This window comes from Motacilla alba, chromosome Z (assembly GCF_015832195.1).
Source record: "Motacilla alba alba isolate MOTALB_02 chromosome Z, Motacilla_alba_V1.0_pri, whole genome shotgun sequence".
Taxonomy (NCBI): Eukaryota; Metazoa; Chordata; class Aves; order Passeriformes; family Motacillidae; genus Motacilla; species Motacilla alba.
The window spans coordinates 46,483,971-46,500,991 of record NC_052046.1 but is presented as its reverse complement, the minus strand read 5'-3'; the positions used below and the strand labels follow the sequence as shown (position 1 = coordinate 46,500,991).

Sequence of the window (17,021 nt, the reverse complement as noted above, 5' to 3'; positions counted from 1 at the left end):
TGAATTTCAAAGAGCAGTAATATCTCACGTGTCTAATTTGAGGACTCAGCTATGTCTTGGCCAGAGCTATGTTTTTACCAGCTGTTCTCCACTGGTGATTGGATTCTTGAGGTGTGCAAAATTTGGTGTACATTAATTACATTTGGCCAGTTCAAAGTATGCCAGTTAACTTCCAGTCTTAATGGGAGTGAATTACCCCAAATGTAAAATAGAGTGACACAGGTCTTGGAAAGCTGTCAGGGTGAATCAGTCTAGAAAAACAAAACTAGAGCTAAGGATCTTGGTTTATACCTTCATTTGCCTTGAGAAAGGTAGATCAGTCAGTTTGTTCCTTGATGTATCCCAGAACTGTCTTGGGGTTTCGTGGCTTGCCTTGACAGCAAATGGCCTTTTAACACTGTTCCAAGTCAGAAATACTACCCTTACTGTGCCTGATGTCAATGTGCTCATCCTACCAGGCCAGAATATTGCTGAAAACTGGCTTCCTACACATGGTTTGCAGTAAAACCTATGTAGTGAAACTTTTTCTATTTCATCCAGTTGGGCAGATAACTTAATTATGATTTCAACGTCTGTAGTTCCCAGGTCAGATGTTTCCCCTACTAAATGCAGTTTCCAAATGATAAAACTTCTATTACATCCAATAGTTCACTATAGGAAACTTCACAGAATCAAAGAATGGTTTGTGTTGGAAAGGACCTTAAAGGTTACTTCATTACAATCTCTTTGCCATGGTCAGGGACAGCTTCCGCTAGAGCTTTGCCTGTCTTTGCTTGAGAAGAAACTAACCTGCAGAAATAGATTCTGTAATTCCATGTTCCCAACAGCTCACAAACAGAAGTCACCAGATTAGTAGTTTCTCTAATCTATACTTTATTGTGCCAGGCAAGGAGCTCCAGAAGACAAAATGGGTGAGATGGTTTGTGTACACCATATTATTTCTCTGTCTAGAGTAAAGGCAGAAGAATTGTATTTGAACCAGGTGCTTAATTAAGTAATCATGTCCCTCCTCAGAGCAGACAAACTGGCCTAGTATCTGGTCCATGATGTTTGTCCCTGATGCTACACAAGCCTATGAAAGTAGTAACTTTTTACTACAGTTGCTTCCACTTTTTAAAAATAGAGTTCCTCTGTAATATCCACAAGAGAAACAGGAAACTGGTTTTTGTTTTCATTTGTGCCAGGCCATTTCTCTATGGCCTAGACATGGGTAGAGATAACTTGAAGAAGGAGGAAGGACAGATTAAAGAGAAATCCTTCTGACTACTTGTGTTACATGACAAATTTGAAAAGAGCATGTAAATTTAATATCTGCAGAATAAGATTTCTGCATGACCCACTACAGTTAATTCTCTCTTATCTAATGTTCTGAAATATTTGTAATATCTTTCTGTGCTTTTAGCCTGCTCTATCAATAACCTTCAGAATGAAATAACCTCTTTTGGATCCCTTTCTTTCTTATTCTCACCTGTGTGTCTCTTGTAAACATTATGGCAAAATTCTTGGGGCGGGGGGGGACAAAAAGAAAGTGCTTTTAACCTACCTATTCATTGTTAAAGAGAAAAACTTTATTTGTGTGCTACAGCTTCAGTCAACTATTGGCCACCCAGCAGAAGAAGCACCTTTTAATCCGTATGTGCTGCAAAGGAACAGAGGTCTTACAGGAGCAGAAAGAGGTAGGCAGAGTAATATATACCATTAATGCAATTTTCTTCCTTGTGGCAGAGCTCTTTCTCAATATTTATTTCTTTTTTCTTGCATATATTTCACATTCTGTTATTTATTGGTATAGCCACCATCATAACAGAAGCCTGGTAGCTGAAGATACCAGCTGTCACCATCTATAACCAAAATCATTTAGCAGAAACCCCTTTTTCCATTTTGAAATGGAGTGTTATTTCCTGGACTCTAAAAACTATATTCTCGCATGTCACAAGAAGAATTATGCCCTGTTGCATCCACAGTGCCAGGCATAATGCAGTTGAAGTTGGGTGCCTAAGAATGACGTACATATAAGGCAGCATTCTGAGTGAAGAATTGTGTGAGGTAACTAATGGGAAGTACCAAGGAGAAGGGCCAACTTTTAATCCTCATTTTGTCAAGGAACCTCCTGGTTTCACCCTGCACAAATGTTCAGTAGTTACAGCATGTCATCAGGAGGACACAAATGTCTTTTGGTCTGCTCTAAAATGCATATAGATGGACAGCATGTGATTTCTTTATAATGGCCTTGCACCACACACTGATGGTCTTGAACATAGAAAAGATGACTATATTAGCTGTGACAGCAAAAATTTCTTAAATCATGTCTAATTTTTTTCATTGTTTGAACTGCAGGTGATCAGAGAGAGGCCTTACCCATGGATACTGAGGTCTATGAAAGTCCATATGCTGATCCAGATGAAATTAAACCAAAAAATGTCACTCTTGACAGGAAATTGTTGACTTTGGAGGAAGGTGAACTTGGCTCTGGCAACTTTGGTACTGTAAAGAAAGGTTTCTATAAGATGAAAAAGTGAGTGTTGCCTTCTGTTTTCATGAAATCCAATATGTAAAAGTTCTAGCCTTTACTTTTTGGAGTAGCAGTAATCTTTGTGTGTCATTTGAGGTGACAGACTGTAAGTAATTTGAGTTAATTTTCACCAGTTTCTCTCTTTGTATGTACACTTACGCACTCATTTTTGTCGTAAAGTCAGAAATTACTGTTCATGACTATTTTCTCTCCCGATGGGAATAGTAGAGTGGGAACCCCACTGTCTTGCTCCATAGTTTGCAGAAGTACTAATGTTACGCAGTATTTCCCATCTGCACAACATCTCTGGCAGAAAACGTGGAGAGTGCCATGGACAATTTACCTATAGCAAAGAGAGTTTTGCCTGAAGTGTGATAAATACCAGTTTGCTGAAGCTGGAATGTTGATTTTCAAGAAGACAGAACATGTTTTAACATTTTTCAGCACATCATGTCAGTAGGAACAGACCCTGTTTGTACTTGACTTCTCATGCATTTTCACTGTAAAATGTTATCAGTATGCTGTTTATATGCATGGGCTGATTATGTACACACTCTCATCTCTTGAAGTTGGAGGCATTTCTTTAACCGAGGTTTTCAGAGGCAGAAAGGATTTCTATTTTTCCCATAATAGGATGCAGGAATTTGAAGGGCTCTGATCTCACCTTGTGTATATTTTTATCGTGTTTCACACTTGAGCTATGTTGATCTCATCAATTACTCTGTCAGTTTGCTGTATGAATGGAATGTTGCAGAAGTAGGCTTGGATTCTCAGGGTTTCAGAGCCCTGCCTCTCCTGGCACTTCTGCATGTTCCCGCAAAACACCCCAGTGCTTAGAAAGCTCTTTATAGCTTTTCTTGCCAGAAAATGCTATCCTTGCCAGAGTGGACAAGAAAATTTTGTCCAGTATGTTTTTTTTCAGGCTTCTTTAGGCATTTTATGACAATCTGTAATTTTTTCAGGTTCTTTTTATTCTTGCTTTTTTGCTAAGCTGTCTTCTGAGCATTTGATAGATGCTCCTGTTATGGCTGGTTTTTTCTTCCCTGAGTGTCAATTCTGTCTTTTGTCACAGTTTGTACTATGTGAATGTAAATATCTGATGAAGACTGCATTGGTGCACTGATTTTTCAGCAACTAGTCTCAGAACTGGATTCTTTTTTGCAGGGGTGCCAAGCCTGTGGCTGTAAAAATTCTGAAGAATGAGAGTAATGATCCAGCCGTAAAGGATGAGTTACTGAGAGAAGCAAATGTAATGCAGCAACTGGATAACCCATATATTGTCCGAATGATAGGTATATGTGAAGCTGAGGCCTGGATGTTAGTAATGGAAATGGCTGAACTTGGGCCATTGAACAAATTTTTGCAAAAAAATAGGTATGTAAACTTTGATTCCATTCCATGGGAATGGAAAAGTTCCTTTCTTTTATTTTTTCTTTTCCTTCAAGGACAATTAAAATTGATATGTTGTTAATGTAATAATAAATGATTGTAGTTATTCTTCACTGGAACATATCTATAAACTGTCAAATATTTCTGCCAAAATACAGTATTTTGAATAAATGAAAGACTTTTCATATATCCTTCAACTTCCCCTTTATTGATGTGATCACACATCATCTTGCCCAGGACAAGAGCTTAGATTGCCTTTTCAAATTTGAAGCTTAGCTAAATGTAAGTGAATCAAGTTCCCAGTGTAATGTGGACAAGCTCAGAATAAAGATTTGTACCTGAACTCCATGAAAAGTCATGAAAATGAACTGCTGACCTCTTTAAAATTCAATTGTGATTTTCAGACATGTCACAGAGAAGAATATAACAGAGCTGGTGCATCAGGTTTCCATGGGGATGAAATACCTGGAGGAGAATAATTTTGTTCATAGGGATCTGGCTGCAAGAAATGTGCTGTTAGTCACCCAACATTATGCCAAAATTAGTGACTTTGGACTTTCTAAAGCTCTTAGTGCTGATGAAAATTATTACAAGGTAAGGTCTAAACACAACATGAAAACTGTGTAGTATCATAGCTTAATAAGGGTATTTCCAGTTGAAATGCAGTTGAATATGAGAAATATTATGTATCACTCATTATTTTATAACCTGATATTAGATTACCGAATTCAAAATATGTGATCAAAATTAAGACATGTAGGGAAGAAAAAGCTTGTCCCTCCTTTTACTTGACTACTTTCATTTCCTTTTGATAAACTTGTCATTAGAAGATTGAAAGTTATTGTGGAAATGAGATACTACCTTATATAAATGGGGGAAAATGTGTTTGTTGCAAAACAGTTCTCATCATGTCCAAGTAAAATGTAGGGTAGCACTAATACACTGTCTTACAGAACAGAATTAGGGGAGGTTTTTGAAAGAATACCACTTTTAAATAATAAATTAACCTAAGCAAAATTTGTTTATGTTGGTTTTAAATCTTTGGACCTCTGTATACCTCAAGTGATTAAAATAATTTCAACATTTAATCAGGTAAAAAGTGGGAGACAATATCTGTTACCATGTCTATGTTTGTTTTCCTGATATATCACTCTTGCGATTCAAATTACTTCTTCCTTCTGCTTATTTCCATTTATCAGCTCTTTGAAAGTAATAATCCAACCCCTGAAACACCGCAGAGGAGAAGCAAGCCCATGCTCCCTTGTGATGACCTTCCTGTGTAGGAACAGTAGTCGCTGCTGCCAGTAAAGGCATCTTAAATCACTGCCAGTAAAGGCATCTTAAATCACTGCCACCAGCCAAGCCTAGCTTGTCAATCCCAGTCTTAGGGCCTTGAGAATTAGTATCAAAGTCCATTTTCTTTACAACTCCACAGGATGCAGTAGGGCCCTGTCACTAGATCGAGCACTGTGCTGGTATAGCTTGACACTTGAATGGTCATAAAGCAGTATTATGGCATAATTTAGGTAAACTGCAGTTTGCCACAAGAAAGTCACTGTGCTTTGAAATAGAGCACCCATTTCAACCATCTGGACATGTCTCTTAGCCTTTGTGAGATCCAAATGGAAAAAAAATGTTCTAAAGAGCAACTTTAAATTGAATGCCACTAGAAGCGTGACTCAAAGTCATTTGGCTACGCTTTCTTTTACCATGGATTTCATTTCAATGCATTATTTTGAAAGTGGAAGATTAGAACATTTTTGCAACACTTTTGAAGAAGCTGTTACCCATTTTCTCTAATGCTAACTGCATCAGAAATGTTATGGTACTTAGTACAAATGTGTGTAGATTTGTTAACATTAATTATGTGCATTCAGATGTCGTTTACTACTTATCATTTTATCTAGTCTGCTTTTTTTTCTTTCTGTTGTGACATATTTTAGGCACAAAGTCATGGAAAATGGCCAGTCAAATGGTATGCTCCAGAATGCATGAATTTCTACAAGTTTTCTAGCAAAAGTGATGTCTGGAGCTTTGGGGTTTTAATGTGGGAAGCTTTCTCTTATGGACAAAAGCCATACAAGGTGAGCGGTTTTATTTAGCCATGTTTTTTCTTTAAAAATTCAGAGCAAATTTGAACCAATATGTTTTCCTAACTAAAGGGACTTGATGCAACAAATGAGTCAAAGGGAAGCCCAAAATCGATTCCAGACCTGTGTTAGAGTTACGCTGTCATGTGTGCTATAATCATTTGCAACTTGGATGACTGTTCTGGTCACCCTGTTCCAGGGAATGAAAGGTGGTGAAGTTGCACAGATGATTGAAAGAGGAGAACGAATGGAACGTCCTGAAGTCTGCCCAACAGAAGTCTATAGTCTAATGAAATTGTGTTGGACATACAAGTAAGTGTGATGGGATGCTCTTTTGATAGAATTACATTTTAATCTACATGATTAATAGCCAGAAAAGTGGTGAGTAAGGATTACTTCAAAATACATCTTTTCAGCTGGAGTTTAGCTTACAACCATATTCCAAGAGCAGAAGTCAGTTGCACTTTCAGGTGAAAATTATCTGAGTTACAGAGTGTACTACAAAAAGCCACTTTTGTAGAACAGAGTTTGCCAGAACAGTTATGTACAAAATATGTGGTATCATAAAAAGTAAGTATACAAAAAATGTCAGTCTAGTGCATTTTGAAAAGAATGTTTGAAAGTAAGCAAATATTTTTGTTTTATTTTGAATTGTGGTTCATTTAATTTTAATTTCCAAGGCTTTAGCTTTACTGAAATTTCAAAGTCATATTGCCAAAATGTTTGTTCTATTTCTTAATATTTAATTTTTTTGAGCTGTTTATCTCTTCTCTAATAATGGAACATATTCAAATTGGATCCCACACTGACTTCTTATCAGTGAGAGACAAGTCATCTTTTCTAATGTCAGAAACATTTTTTTCTCTTTCATACCCATTTAGAAATTAGAATTATGAAACGCAGAAATAAATAAAGCCTACCTGATTTTTTTGAATTAGTATGTTGCAAAAATATGTTAAAACTCTTTCACAGTTTATTGTTTTAAACTAGTCTGCTGAAGTTACTTTTAACTGTAGGAAGTCTCCAGAGAGCACCCAAAATTACTCCAATATCATTTATTCTTCCAGTTCACCATCAGAATAGGTTTGTCCAAAAGTTCTATGTTAAGGAGATCTGGTACTTCATTTTTAGGTACATTGCTTCTTTGTTAGCTTTATTAAACCTAGTACTCTAGAGAGAACGTGCAACCAAAAAGTAATTCCTACCTTTTGGTTTGACTCAAGGAGTGCTGTAGCAGTTCTCCAGTGAAAGGGATCAGGTTTTGTTTTTAGTAATAAACATATCATAAAGCATGCTGGTTTCGTTTTTGTACTAAAATATCTTTATTATTACAAAGAAAGTAAATTTTAAAAAGAAGGTTCAGGTCAGGCAGAGTAACTATCTCAATATGTAATGTAAAATTGAAAGGGCTTGTTGTCAGTTTAATTGTGTTCTCCAAATAAAGAAACAATTGAGGATATAAAAGAAAGATGGTACAGTCATACGGTGTGTGGGTAGGCTCCTCTCAGTGCTTTTAACCACTCCATGTGATGGTACTACCCATTGTAAGGCAGATATTGCACGGCACATATTCTTTTCTCCAGATTATTACTAAAGTAAATGAAGTAGAAAATTAAATGGAGCTGATTTACCATTTCTTTCTTCTAGTACCTTCATCAACCACAAACAGGTGTGATAGGAAATCCACTGACTGGATGCCTGTAGTAGTATTTGTCACTTGGTATTAATTTTGTAGTATCATTTTTGTAGCCTTAAAATACTGTGAGCATCTTTAAGTGGTCTGTCACTGAGGTAGAGTCTCGAGGGCTGTAAGGCCCATGAACCTTGACAGCTCTGTCCTTCCTGCGCAGTAACACTTGTCATCTTCCCACAGTGTTGACGACCGACCAGGATTTGTTGCAGTCGAAATGAGATTACGTAACTACTATTATGACATTTCCCACTAACACCGTGGAGAGCAGCAGCTTCCTTGTCTCCAGCCAGCGCCCTCTGAGAAGCAGCACATTTTCCAAAACCAAGCAACCTCAATTTTTGTATTTCCATTTTCAACCTGCAAAGCTCAGAGCTGAGCCTTGCATCTGTAAGGTTGCCCAGCCTTTTCTTACCTTCTGCACAAAATCCAGCCCCAGAAGAGTTTTGGAAGTGTAACAGTCTCAAAGTGCGCAGCAAGAATAAGATACTTGTACTTTGCTACTTGTACTTTGATACTTGTACTTTGCTACATTCCATTTCCTTTTATTTACAGCTTTATTTGCATTATATTTTTCAGTCTTGTAAAATCTATTTAGTGACTTTGAGCCCTCTTCCTCTCCTATATTGGAATGCAGATTGGAATTCAAATTCTTGTCATCAACATTATTAGCCTTTAAATGTATTTAGTTGTTCCAGCCTTCCCTTCCCTCAAGGAAGAATAGCATAAACATTTCTCACTAGGAAGCAAATTCACCGTGCAAGTGTGTCACATGATTTGACTGACAGTGTGTTTGATTTTATCACCAAGCCCCTTTAAACCAAATCACATTATTCCTAGTAGTAAAGTAAGCAGAGGGGAATTGGGAGTTCTGACTTTCTAACACCATCACATCCTTTAAATGTGACCATTTTCTTTTGTTCTTCATCTCTTCATTTGTTCCTCAGCCCAGCTGTCCTCAGGGAGTTATTTTTCCTTGTGAAAACTGGGAACTCAGAGGCTTGATCTCATCTTGAAAGAAAACATACCAGCACCTATGATTCTGTATTTTTGACATAAACTCCAACGCTGCATTCCTGAAAATACACCTGTGATGGAGCAGCGCTTACCTTTCTCTGTGCTCTTCCATCCTTCTCCAGACATATTTTTTCTATGTATCTATTTGGGTATACCATGGCTCCTTGTGTTGGGTTTTGAGCAGCAGTCATTTCTATCTTTTCTTCAAACCTTTCTTTAAAAAGCTTTTGAGAATTTCACGACACCTTACCCCCTCTAAAGTTAAATTTCATGTCTAGTTCAAATATTTTATAATGGGCAGATGGACAACAAGATTACCAGCTCCAAAATCTTAGTATTTGTCCTGTGGGACAAATCTCAGTGGGCATCTCAGGAAAAGGCATTTGAGTTATCACTCTTCTGTAATGCAGTGTACGTCTCCATTAAATTGGAAGTATAGTAGAGTAATAACAAATCAAGGAATCAATTTCTGATTCTGTTTTTACCCTTATGCTTTGCTTGCTCAACCTCATTTTAAATATTATCAATAGAGGCATTTCTATCACTTATTACTTACAAGCAGCTATTTTATTGTCATTTGCATATATCTCAGGAATCTACTTACATTTTTTCTGCTAGATATAGAGATTTTAGAAGAATATAGAGAATAAGATTTAGATTTAGATATATTTATTGCATATAAATGGCTGGTTAGTATATATGTGTTTAATTTTTGTGTGAGCAGAGTATTCTTAGAGAGGCAGTGGTATTTTTTTTGTCTAGTAATTAAATTGTGTGAGCAATTAAACTGAGAAAGAGTGAAATAATTTTCATAAAAGACAGAACTATAAACAAATATAGAAGCTACTGGTATTTTTTTTTTCTTTTTACTAAGTTTATGGTCTATTTGTTAAATAATATCTGGTGCCTTGGCTGTCCAGTGCAAGGCACCACAAGCTACTGGAAAATACTGAGTGTAATAGACTATGTTTCAAATGTGACCAAATGTGACTTGCCTTGAAGATGATTTAATTTTGTTTTGTTTTTAAGAAACATTTTTCTACAAGACCAGTTTTTGTAGAAGTTAGCCATAGTTATACAGAGGTGTTTTGTCACTTTAGTTATGTTGCAGAGAATTTGTTATCTCTACATGTGCAATTAGTACAGTTATGGGGATATTAGCTATAAACAAATTGCACAAATCTCTATGAACCAGCGAGTGACAGTACTCAGTTTTCCAGAATGAGAGAAATATTCATCTCTAGCTCTCACTCTCTTTAAAAGTGATGTCTGATATAACAAACCTGGAGGATTATTTCTTCTCTTCTGAGTGAATGTCAGCATTGCTTTCTGGAGTTACTTGATTATTTTTAACTTCTCTATTACAAAATAAAAGTTTACAATGAGAATATAAAGTATCTTGAAATAAATTTATTTGGTTTTAACATTTTAATTAAAGATACTTTTATAAAATATGCTGTCTTAACAAGAATCCTTTCATAATTACATGCTTTGTAAAAAATCCTGATGCTGTGCAGTGTGTATAAGTACTGAGTTACTGTGATTGTTGAGGAAGACTGAGATTTACCTACAGAGAGTGAAAGGCACTCACCGGGACAGATAAGGCCACTGAAGCCTGGGCTGCTTTTGGATCAATACAGAAATAGCAGGAAATTCCCAAAATGTGCACGTTGTTATTGCACCTAAGTCTTTTCAAAGTGATTTACAACAATACTGTGCTGAATCTGGAAAGTTAGAGATGCCAGGAGTCAGTGCACTATATCAGCTAGCCAAGAATTTCTGCCTTACAGATGTCAGCTATGCAAGATGTAAGTCACATTATATGACATGGGGCCTCCCTCAGATGCAGACAGCTGTTCTAGGCATTCTAGAAAAATAACAGCAACATCTTAGTCTTTCATTTAGCTTTTTTGCATTCTCAGGTTCTCAGGAAAGCTAAAGCTGGATGACTGTGAATGTGAATTTGAATAATAAACAGGAAGGGCGGAAAGGTAGACAACTCTTCAAGCAGCTACTTACCTTTGGGGAGGTTCAGTCAGTGACTGACTGACTCTGTTCTCCTGTGATATTTTCCTAGAGCAAATCTGGCTTAATTGCTTCACCTTCCTACTTGTATGGCTGCATCATCAACCGACATGAAGGGACTTTTTCTCTTTTGGCTGTCTGGATCTGGTTGTCTATTTTTAGGTTGACTTGTCTCAGAAGTGCCACTTGGTGGTATAGGCCTACAGATGATTGTCATGACAGAGTTAAGGGGTAGAAAACAGCAGGATGTAGTTAGGAAGGCTGGTGGAAAAGAAGGACTAGGTGATAACATGCTAGGAGGGCTTTTCGCTGGAGGAAAACTGTGTATTTACACCTTTGATTAGGGCTCAAATTTACAAAACCATGGAGTATGATTTTGAAGTATGGGAAACATGGGCTTTTCCATAAAGACACACACAGACACCCTAAAAGCCCTGCTTCAGCCTGTCCTTGCTTCTAACACTGTGCAAAAAGGGGGCTTTTAATCAGACAGTGAGAAATACCCATAATTTTCACCCCTTAAATCAGCACAGTCAGCCCTGCCAGTTTGCCAGATAACCCATCTGCAAGCGGCCTGGCCTGCACAGCCAGGTCGTGCACCAAGGCAGCAGGATGTCGTCACCCCAGCCCTGCCAGGAGGTGGCAATGCCTGAGCACAGTTGGAGTGAAGCACTTGTCTGGCCATTTCTGGCACTCTGTACTCTGCCCCGGCTGTTGTTGTGCCTGCGTGTCACAGAGGACACACTCTCTTTGCTCCTTGCTGTGAAGCAATGTTGCATGTGAGGACGAATCATCATTTATTTATATGGTGAGTAGTCAGCTGTGGATCATTAACCAAGATTTCTGAGACTCAGTGTCCCCTTGTCTTTTAAGTGATCACAGCAATGAGGGATTGCACGTGGAAAGATACAGACTACGCCCCACACGTGCCTGGAAGGGAATGAGGGTGACATGTGGATTGAATAATATAGGGAAACATTAAGCAAGCAGTTGTAATTACCAGCCCAAGTTTAGTGAGAACAGACTCAAGAAGACTTGAAGACTGCAAGGCATGCAGAAGAAGAAGGAAAAAACTTATATATTCCTGTTAAAAAAGCAGTCAGAGAGATGTAAGAGAACAGTCCTGTTCCAGTCCTGAGAACAGTCCTCCAATCACTCACTGAAGCCAAGCTAGAGCTGTGCACCTGTGTCCAAATAGGTATTTTGTTCTTTTCTGTCACATATGTGATAATTGAGACAAAGACCCACTGGGTTCCTTGACATATAATTAACTCTGCATGGAGTATAATGACTGCTTCCCTGAGGCAGTGGAGGTGTGCACATTTCCTGATAATCAGAGAAGAGAGGAAACAAGAGGCAGCTGGTGAAAGCATTACACTACTGTCCATTCAAATTCATTACTTCAAATGTAAATAGTCCCTGGATAACCAGTCCAGTGTAAATGTGCAGAGATCATTAACTCCCCTTGTCTATCCATTGCTGCAAATGCCTTAAAATGTCAGTCAAGAAACCATTATCTGTATCAAAGGGCTTATGGGGGAATGCCACTGCCCTGCGCCTGCAGCTACACTGCCCATGTAGCACTCCATGTGTCAGAGGTTCAGTCAGCTGAGTGCCAGGCTCCCTGTGCCTCTGCCATGTTAGAAATGCAACACATTTCTGCCACGACAAAAAAGATAGAAAAAATTTTGCGAAGAACCATTCAATGACACTGTCCTGTTCCATTGCCACCTCCAGTGGCTGCATTAACATCAACATCTGTTCTTCCTACTTCCTGCTTTAATAAAAAGAAATTGTGCCAGTTTCAGCCACAGCAAGACTATAATTGCATGACTGAGCAGCAGAACATGTAGCAGAGAACTTTAATAGTTGTCTCTTGAACAGCTTGAAGACTTTCCTTTAAAAATATTACACCCTTATGCGCATATGCAAACATTTCTTGTCATTATTTCATACTTGAGTTCAATAATTACTTGTTCCTCAGTTGTTACTGCACAACACTGTAGCTGCATCTTCATGTCTTTTTCTAATTTATGTACAGATTTCACCTGTGTTACCAAAAGATTTCTCTCTGACTGGTGTATCAGGTTCCACCTCCAGTAATCTGGCAAGAATTAATAATGTTAGTTTTCAGTGATAGTTCTGGAAGATAAAAAGAAAACTTTTTATCTTGTTAGATAACGAGGAGATGGCTGCAGGGTGCAGAAACACATCAAGAAATGCATGAGTGGTACAAGCTCACTGAGCTTGTCAAAGAGCAGCGCTTTGGGGTGTTTTGCCCGCCCTACTTTGGAGCATATGTAGATTAACTGTTTGGCTAGGTTTGATGTGTCTTTTCCCAAAATATACATATTTAGATTCAATGTTTTCCTTAATTTTCCCCAGTAGTGACACATCTTTATACCCATAGTTGGGTATAAAAACCTAGATTATCAATATCATTTTGTTTCAGCACGATTTCCTCTGTTGCCAGTAAATGCCCCAAACTGAGCTGTTTCTATGCATACAGCTACACACCTTGCGCTCAGGATCCACCTCATGTTTTGCACACTTCTACTGCACTAGAGCACAAAATCTTCTCTTTTTTTTCTTCTGTAAATGTGTTGTTGACTCTGTCAAGGATGCACATATTGGGTATTTTAAAATTGTGTACTCACTGGTTTTACTGCTTCCCCAGGGGCATGCAGCAGTGAGGTACTATTTTTAAACTCCTCAGTCAGCCATGACTTCCTTTTTGTCTGTCCACTCTGTAGCTGCCATAGGGAATGAGCATGGCATTCCTCATCTTTTTGTGGTTTCTACTTATAAGGAATAAGCAGAACAAGTAGTGGTTCTTGTTGGTGCTGGAGTACTACACAAGTCAGATTACAGGAAAAAGCAAAGACTGAATCATGTCTCAGAAATTCTCCCTCCAGTGTCACATTGTACCCGAGTTAATGCAAACCAGAACTCCTGCTATACAAGCGCAAGTACAAAGCTCACAGTTTGTTCCCAAAACTCCCACAGCTTTTTCCATGCCAGCTATATAAAAGAAAAAAACAAAAACCTAACCAAACACCAAAACCCAACAACGTTTAATAATATGACACATTCCTGTGTTTGTTTGCAGAACTGTATGTGAGCAATTTTATGAGTCATTTAATTACAAGGGAGCCGCGGCCTGGACGAAGAAATATACTCAAGGTTTGCTTGGGTTGAGGACAGTCTCTGTCTTTCTTTCCCCCAAAATGAAAAGGTCCCAGTGCATTTGAAATATGGCTAGAAGGAATAAAGCCATCAGATGCCACACCAAAACTGGACTCTGAGACAGCTGTGAGACTGGTGAGACCTACACTTTTTGCTTGAAAACTGTCTTATTTGGTGGTGGTGCACTGCCAGGCCCACAAATCCAGCATGTCCCATTGCTTGGCTCCCAGGCCTCAGCAGAAACCTGCTGATTACTGCACATTAACAAACATTTGTGGAAAAAACACCCAAATACTGCACCCTCTTCACCTAACATAAACATCATACAGTGAAAATGTCATACAAACTGGGACATGTACTTGAAAGGGAAGGAGCCTTTAAATTTATTTATCCCAGTAAATGCAGCAAGTCTTTGCTCTCAAGGAGCTCATCTGCTGCCAGCATATCCTGGCTGGATGTTACTAGCTAGATGTTCTGGCTAGATTTTATTGCATACCTTTTGGAGGTCACCAGGAAATCAATAACTTCAAAAGGTGGGTTGGGATGGGAAGGGAAGGGGGACAGACACTATACTCATCTCTTGCAAAAAAAACTATGAAACACACTTTCACTCGTAAGCTAAGAAATTTGAAGTAGCTGGAAATTGGGTCTGGAACATTCAGGTCACCAATAGGGCTCACCTTTCAGCCTAGCAAGCAGTACCATGTTTGTGGTAGAGGCAGTGTGATAGAGCACAATTTTACAAAGGTCTTTCATTTTGTAAAAACAATGCCTGTGTAACATTAAATTCTGTTCTTTGGCTGATTTGTTTATTTTCCTTTAGCTGTGCTTAGCAACGTGCAACCATGTATAAATATGCCTTACTTCAGAAATATTTTATTCTCACCACTAATTAACAGGCAAGTACCTTCCAGTCTTGCTCTTGGTTGCAGGAAGCCCACAGCAGCAGGACAAACTTGGTTCAGACCAACTCATTTCAAGGAAGAAAACATGCAGATTCTGCTGCATGCTCACTCCTCCCCTGCTTCTGCATGGCCATTTGTATTCCCATTGTGCTGACCATAACCATCATTCCCCTGCCACCCAGAGAAACTGCTTTGACCCTAAGTAAGTTGTGCGAAGGGCCCTGGACAGCTGCCAGCCATAAGACGCTTCTGTGGGAAAATGCTCCAGACAATGGTGAAATGGCAAAGAACACCTGGTACCACCTTCTGCCACTGCTGGGGAACAGGATCAAGGATCCTGTTCCACTGAAATGTCAACAACCCTGGCACAGCCATGCAGCACAGCTGTTCTGCAGTACCACTAGCAGCTGATGAGCCAGGGGCAAAGTCTGAGGATGCCAATGAAAACCTCAGTTGAAGGGCTCGCAGCAGTGCTGTTTCTGTCTTTTAGACAAGTGCTGATCAGCCTAATCAATTGTTTCCTCTTCCCATATTTTAGACAGGCACTTCTGTGGCTCTCCCAGTAGGAGTGCCAGTCTACGTGTCTGAGTAAAGAAAGCGAGGGAAGAAATGAGGCTCTAGATGTCATCACAGGTATGATGATGCGCAGAGCAAGTTTTCATGTTGGTGGGGATCTTTTGTTATATTCCGGAAAGGTGTCTCTTTTCTGTGTCAGGGTATGGGTTTTGAGCTGAGCTTTCCCCCTCTTTTAGTTTAGATTGAAAAACTACCACCTAGCTTTAAGTGACCAAGTGAAGCTGAAGGACACAGAAAGAAGTCTTGTACAGTGGGTAGACAAGTGCCCATAAATTTCAAGGTCTATTTTTATCATTATTTGACCTGCAACTCAAAACCACTTCAAATTGGTTCTATGATGCTTGTTTCTGTTCCTCACAGTCTGCATGTCACAATGAATAAACCAAAAGGTCATTTCCTTTAAAGCTCTCCAGGAAATGCTCTGCAGCCATAAACTCAACAAGGCCACAGAGAAAACCAGCCCAAACCAACCAAGTTTCCAAAACTGCCAAGATTGACAGGGAGCTTGGGACACACATCTGTAGATCAGAATGGCCTCAACACGTGGTCTCATCCAACGTCTCTCTGACCCAAAGAACAAAACTCCCTTCCAGCCAAAGAGTTCTAGGGTGAAGTGAGTGTGCAAGAAGATCACCAGAGGTCAACAAAGTTTAACAAAAAAGGGAACTGTTATTTCTGTCTTTGTGCACACACACATGCACACACACATGCACCCACACACACACAGAGGCATCACTGGTCAGGGATGCTTACAAGCCAACATGCCTTATTAATAAAAGGCAAATAGCCAGACCTGATTCTGAAATTTCCTGCCTTCTCTATACTCATATTTCTCTAGCAAATCTCTGTTTCTGTTGTCATCTGCAAATTTTATTGCAAGCAATTTTTCCTATATTTTCAACTCCACAGTAAAATAATGAGAAGGTACTGAGCCTAACATGAAATGCATCAGATTCCCCTGACAAAGATGGAAAGGAAAAGCATCTCCTGTCATCTGTCATTTTGCAATCACAAAACTCATTTAACCTAGAGGAAAGGGTTTTAAAGACCCTGGAATAATAGCACAGAACTGACAGATCACACAACAAAATTGTTTTAATACATTCCAGATGTATTGCTTCAGTGAATTTAATACAAAGACTAATCTGAATCACTGCTCCTATGGTTGTCACTCTTCAATTCTCTCAGGGCTGCATGCCAAATTTTTTCTGCTTTCAACTGCATGGCTTTCAACAAAGTCAGGCCAAGGGAGTACACAATTTGGTCCCAAGTAACTAGTTAAGTATTTGAAGCTGTTGCCAGCTTTTTTTTATGAGCTCAGTTCAAAATGACATTTAGGGAGGTTTGAAGCATCTTAGATAAGAAAGATGCTGAAGAAATAGAGGAGGTCATCAGCAGAGAAAGAAAAAAGAAAAAGAACAATCACTCCTACTGAAAGAATAGAAATTACATATAAACCGATGTTTACACATGTTATTCCCCTATTGCCTCAGTAAGTGTGCACCATTACCAGAAATTTTCAAATTATGAAAGGATATCCAAAGTCGTTTAAATCCTAAACCTTCAGTTGTAGGGGAGTGATTTGTTCTGTATCATTAAAATGTTTAGCTGCAAAACAGAGAACAGAATTG

At 38.7% G+C, this 17,021-nt stretch overlaps 1 protein-coding gene across 3 annotated transcripts in view; it reads left to right on the top strand.

Annotated features, from left to right (window-relative positions):
* The window catches only part of SYK (spleen associated tyrosine kinase), a 52,279-nt gene extending 37,986 nt beyond the window's left edge, over positions 1-14,293 (top strand). For all 3 annotated transcript variants that reach the window (XM_038124452.1, XM_038124454.1, XM_038124453.1), the window contains 7 exons: positions 1,586-1,676; positions 2,338-2,515; positions 3,677-3,886; positions 4,306-4,495; positions 5,845-5,985; positions 6,191-6,303; positions 7,865-14,293. In XM_038124452.1, the coding sequence (XP_037980380.1) occupies positions 1,586-1,676; positions 2,338-2,515; positions 3,677-3,886; positions 4,306-4,495; positions 5,845-5,985; positions 6,191-6,303; positions 7,865-7,937 (996 nt within the window). In that variant the 3' untranslated portion in view covers positions 7,938-14,293. The remainder of the gene's footprint in view (positions 1-1,585; positions 1,677-2,337; positions 2,516-3,676; positions 3,887-4,305; positions 4,496-5,844; positions 5,986-6,190; positions 6,304-7,864) is intronic.
* The last annotated feature ends 2,728 nt before the right edge of the window (positions 14,294-17,021 follow it).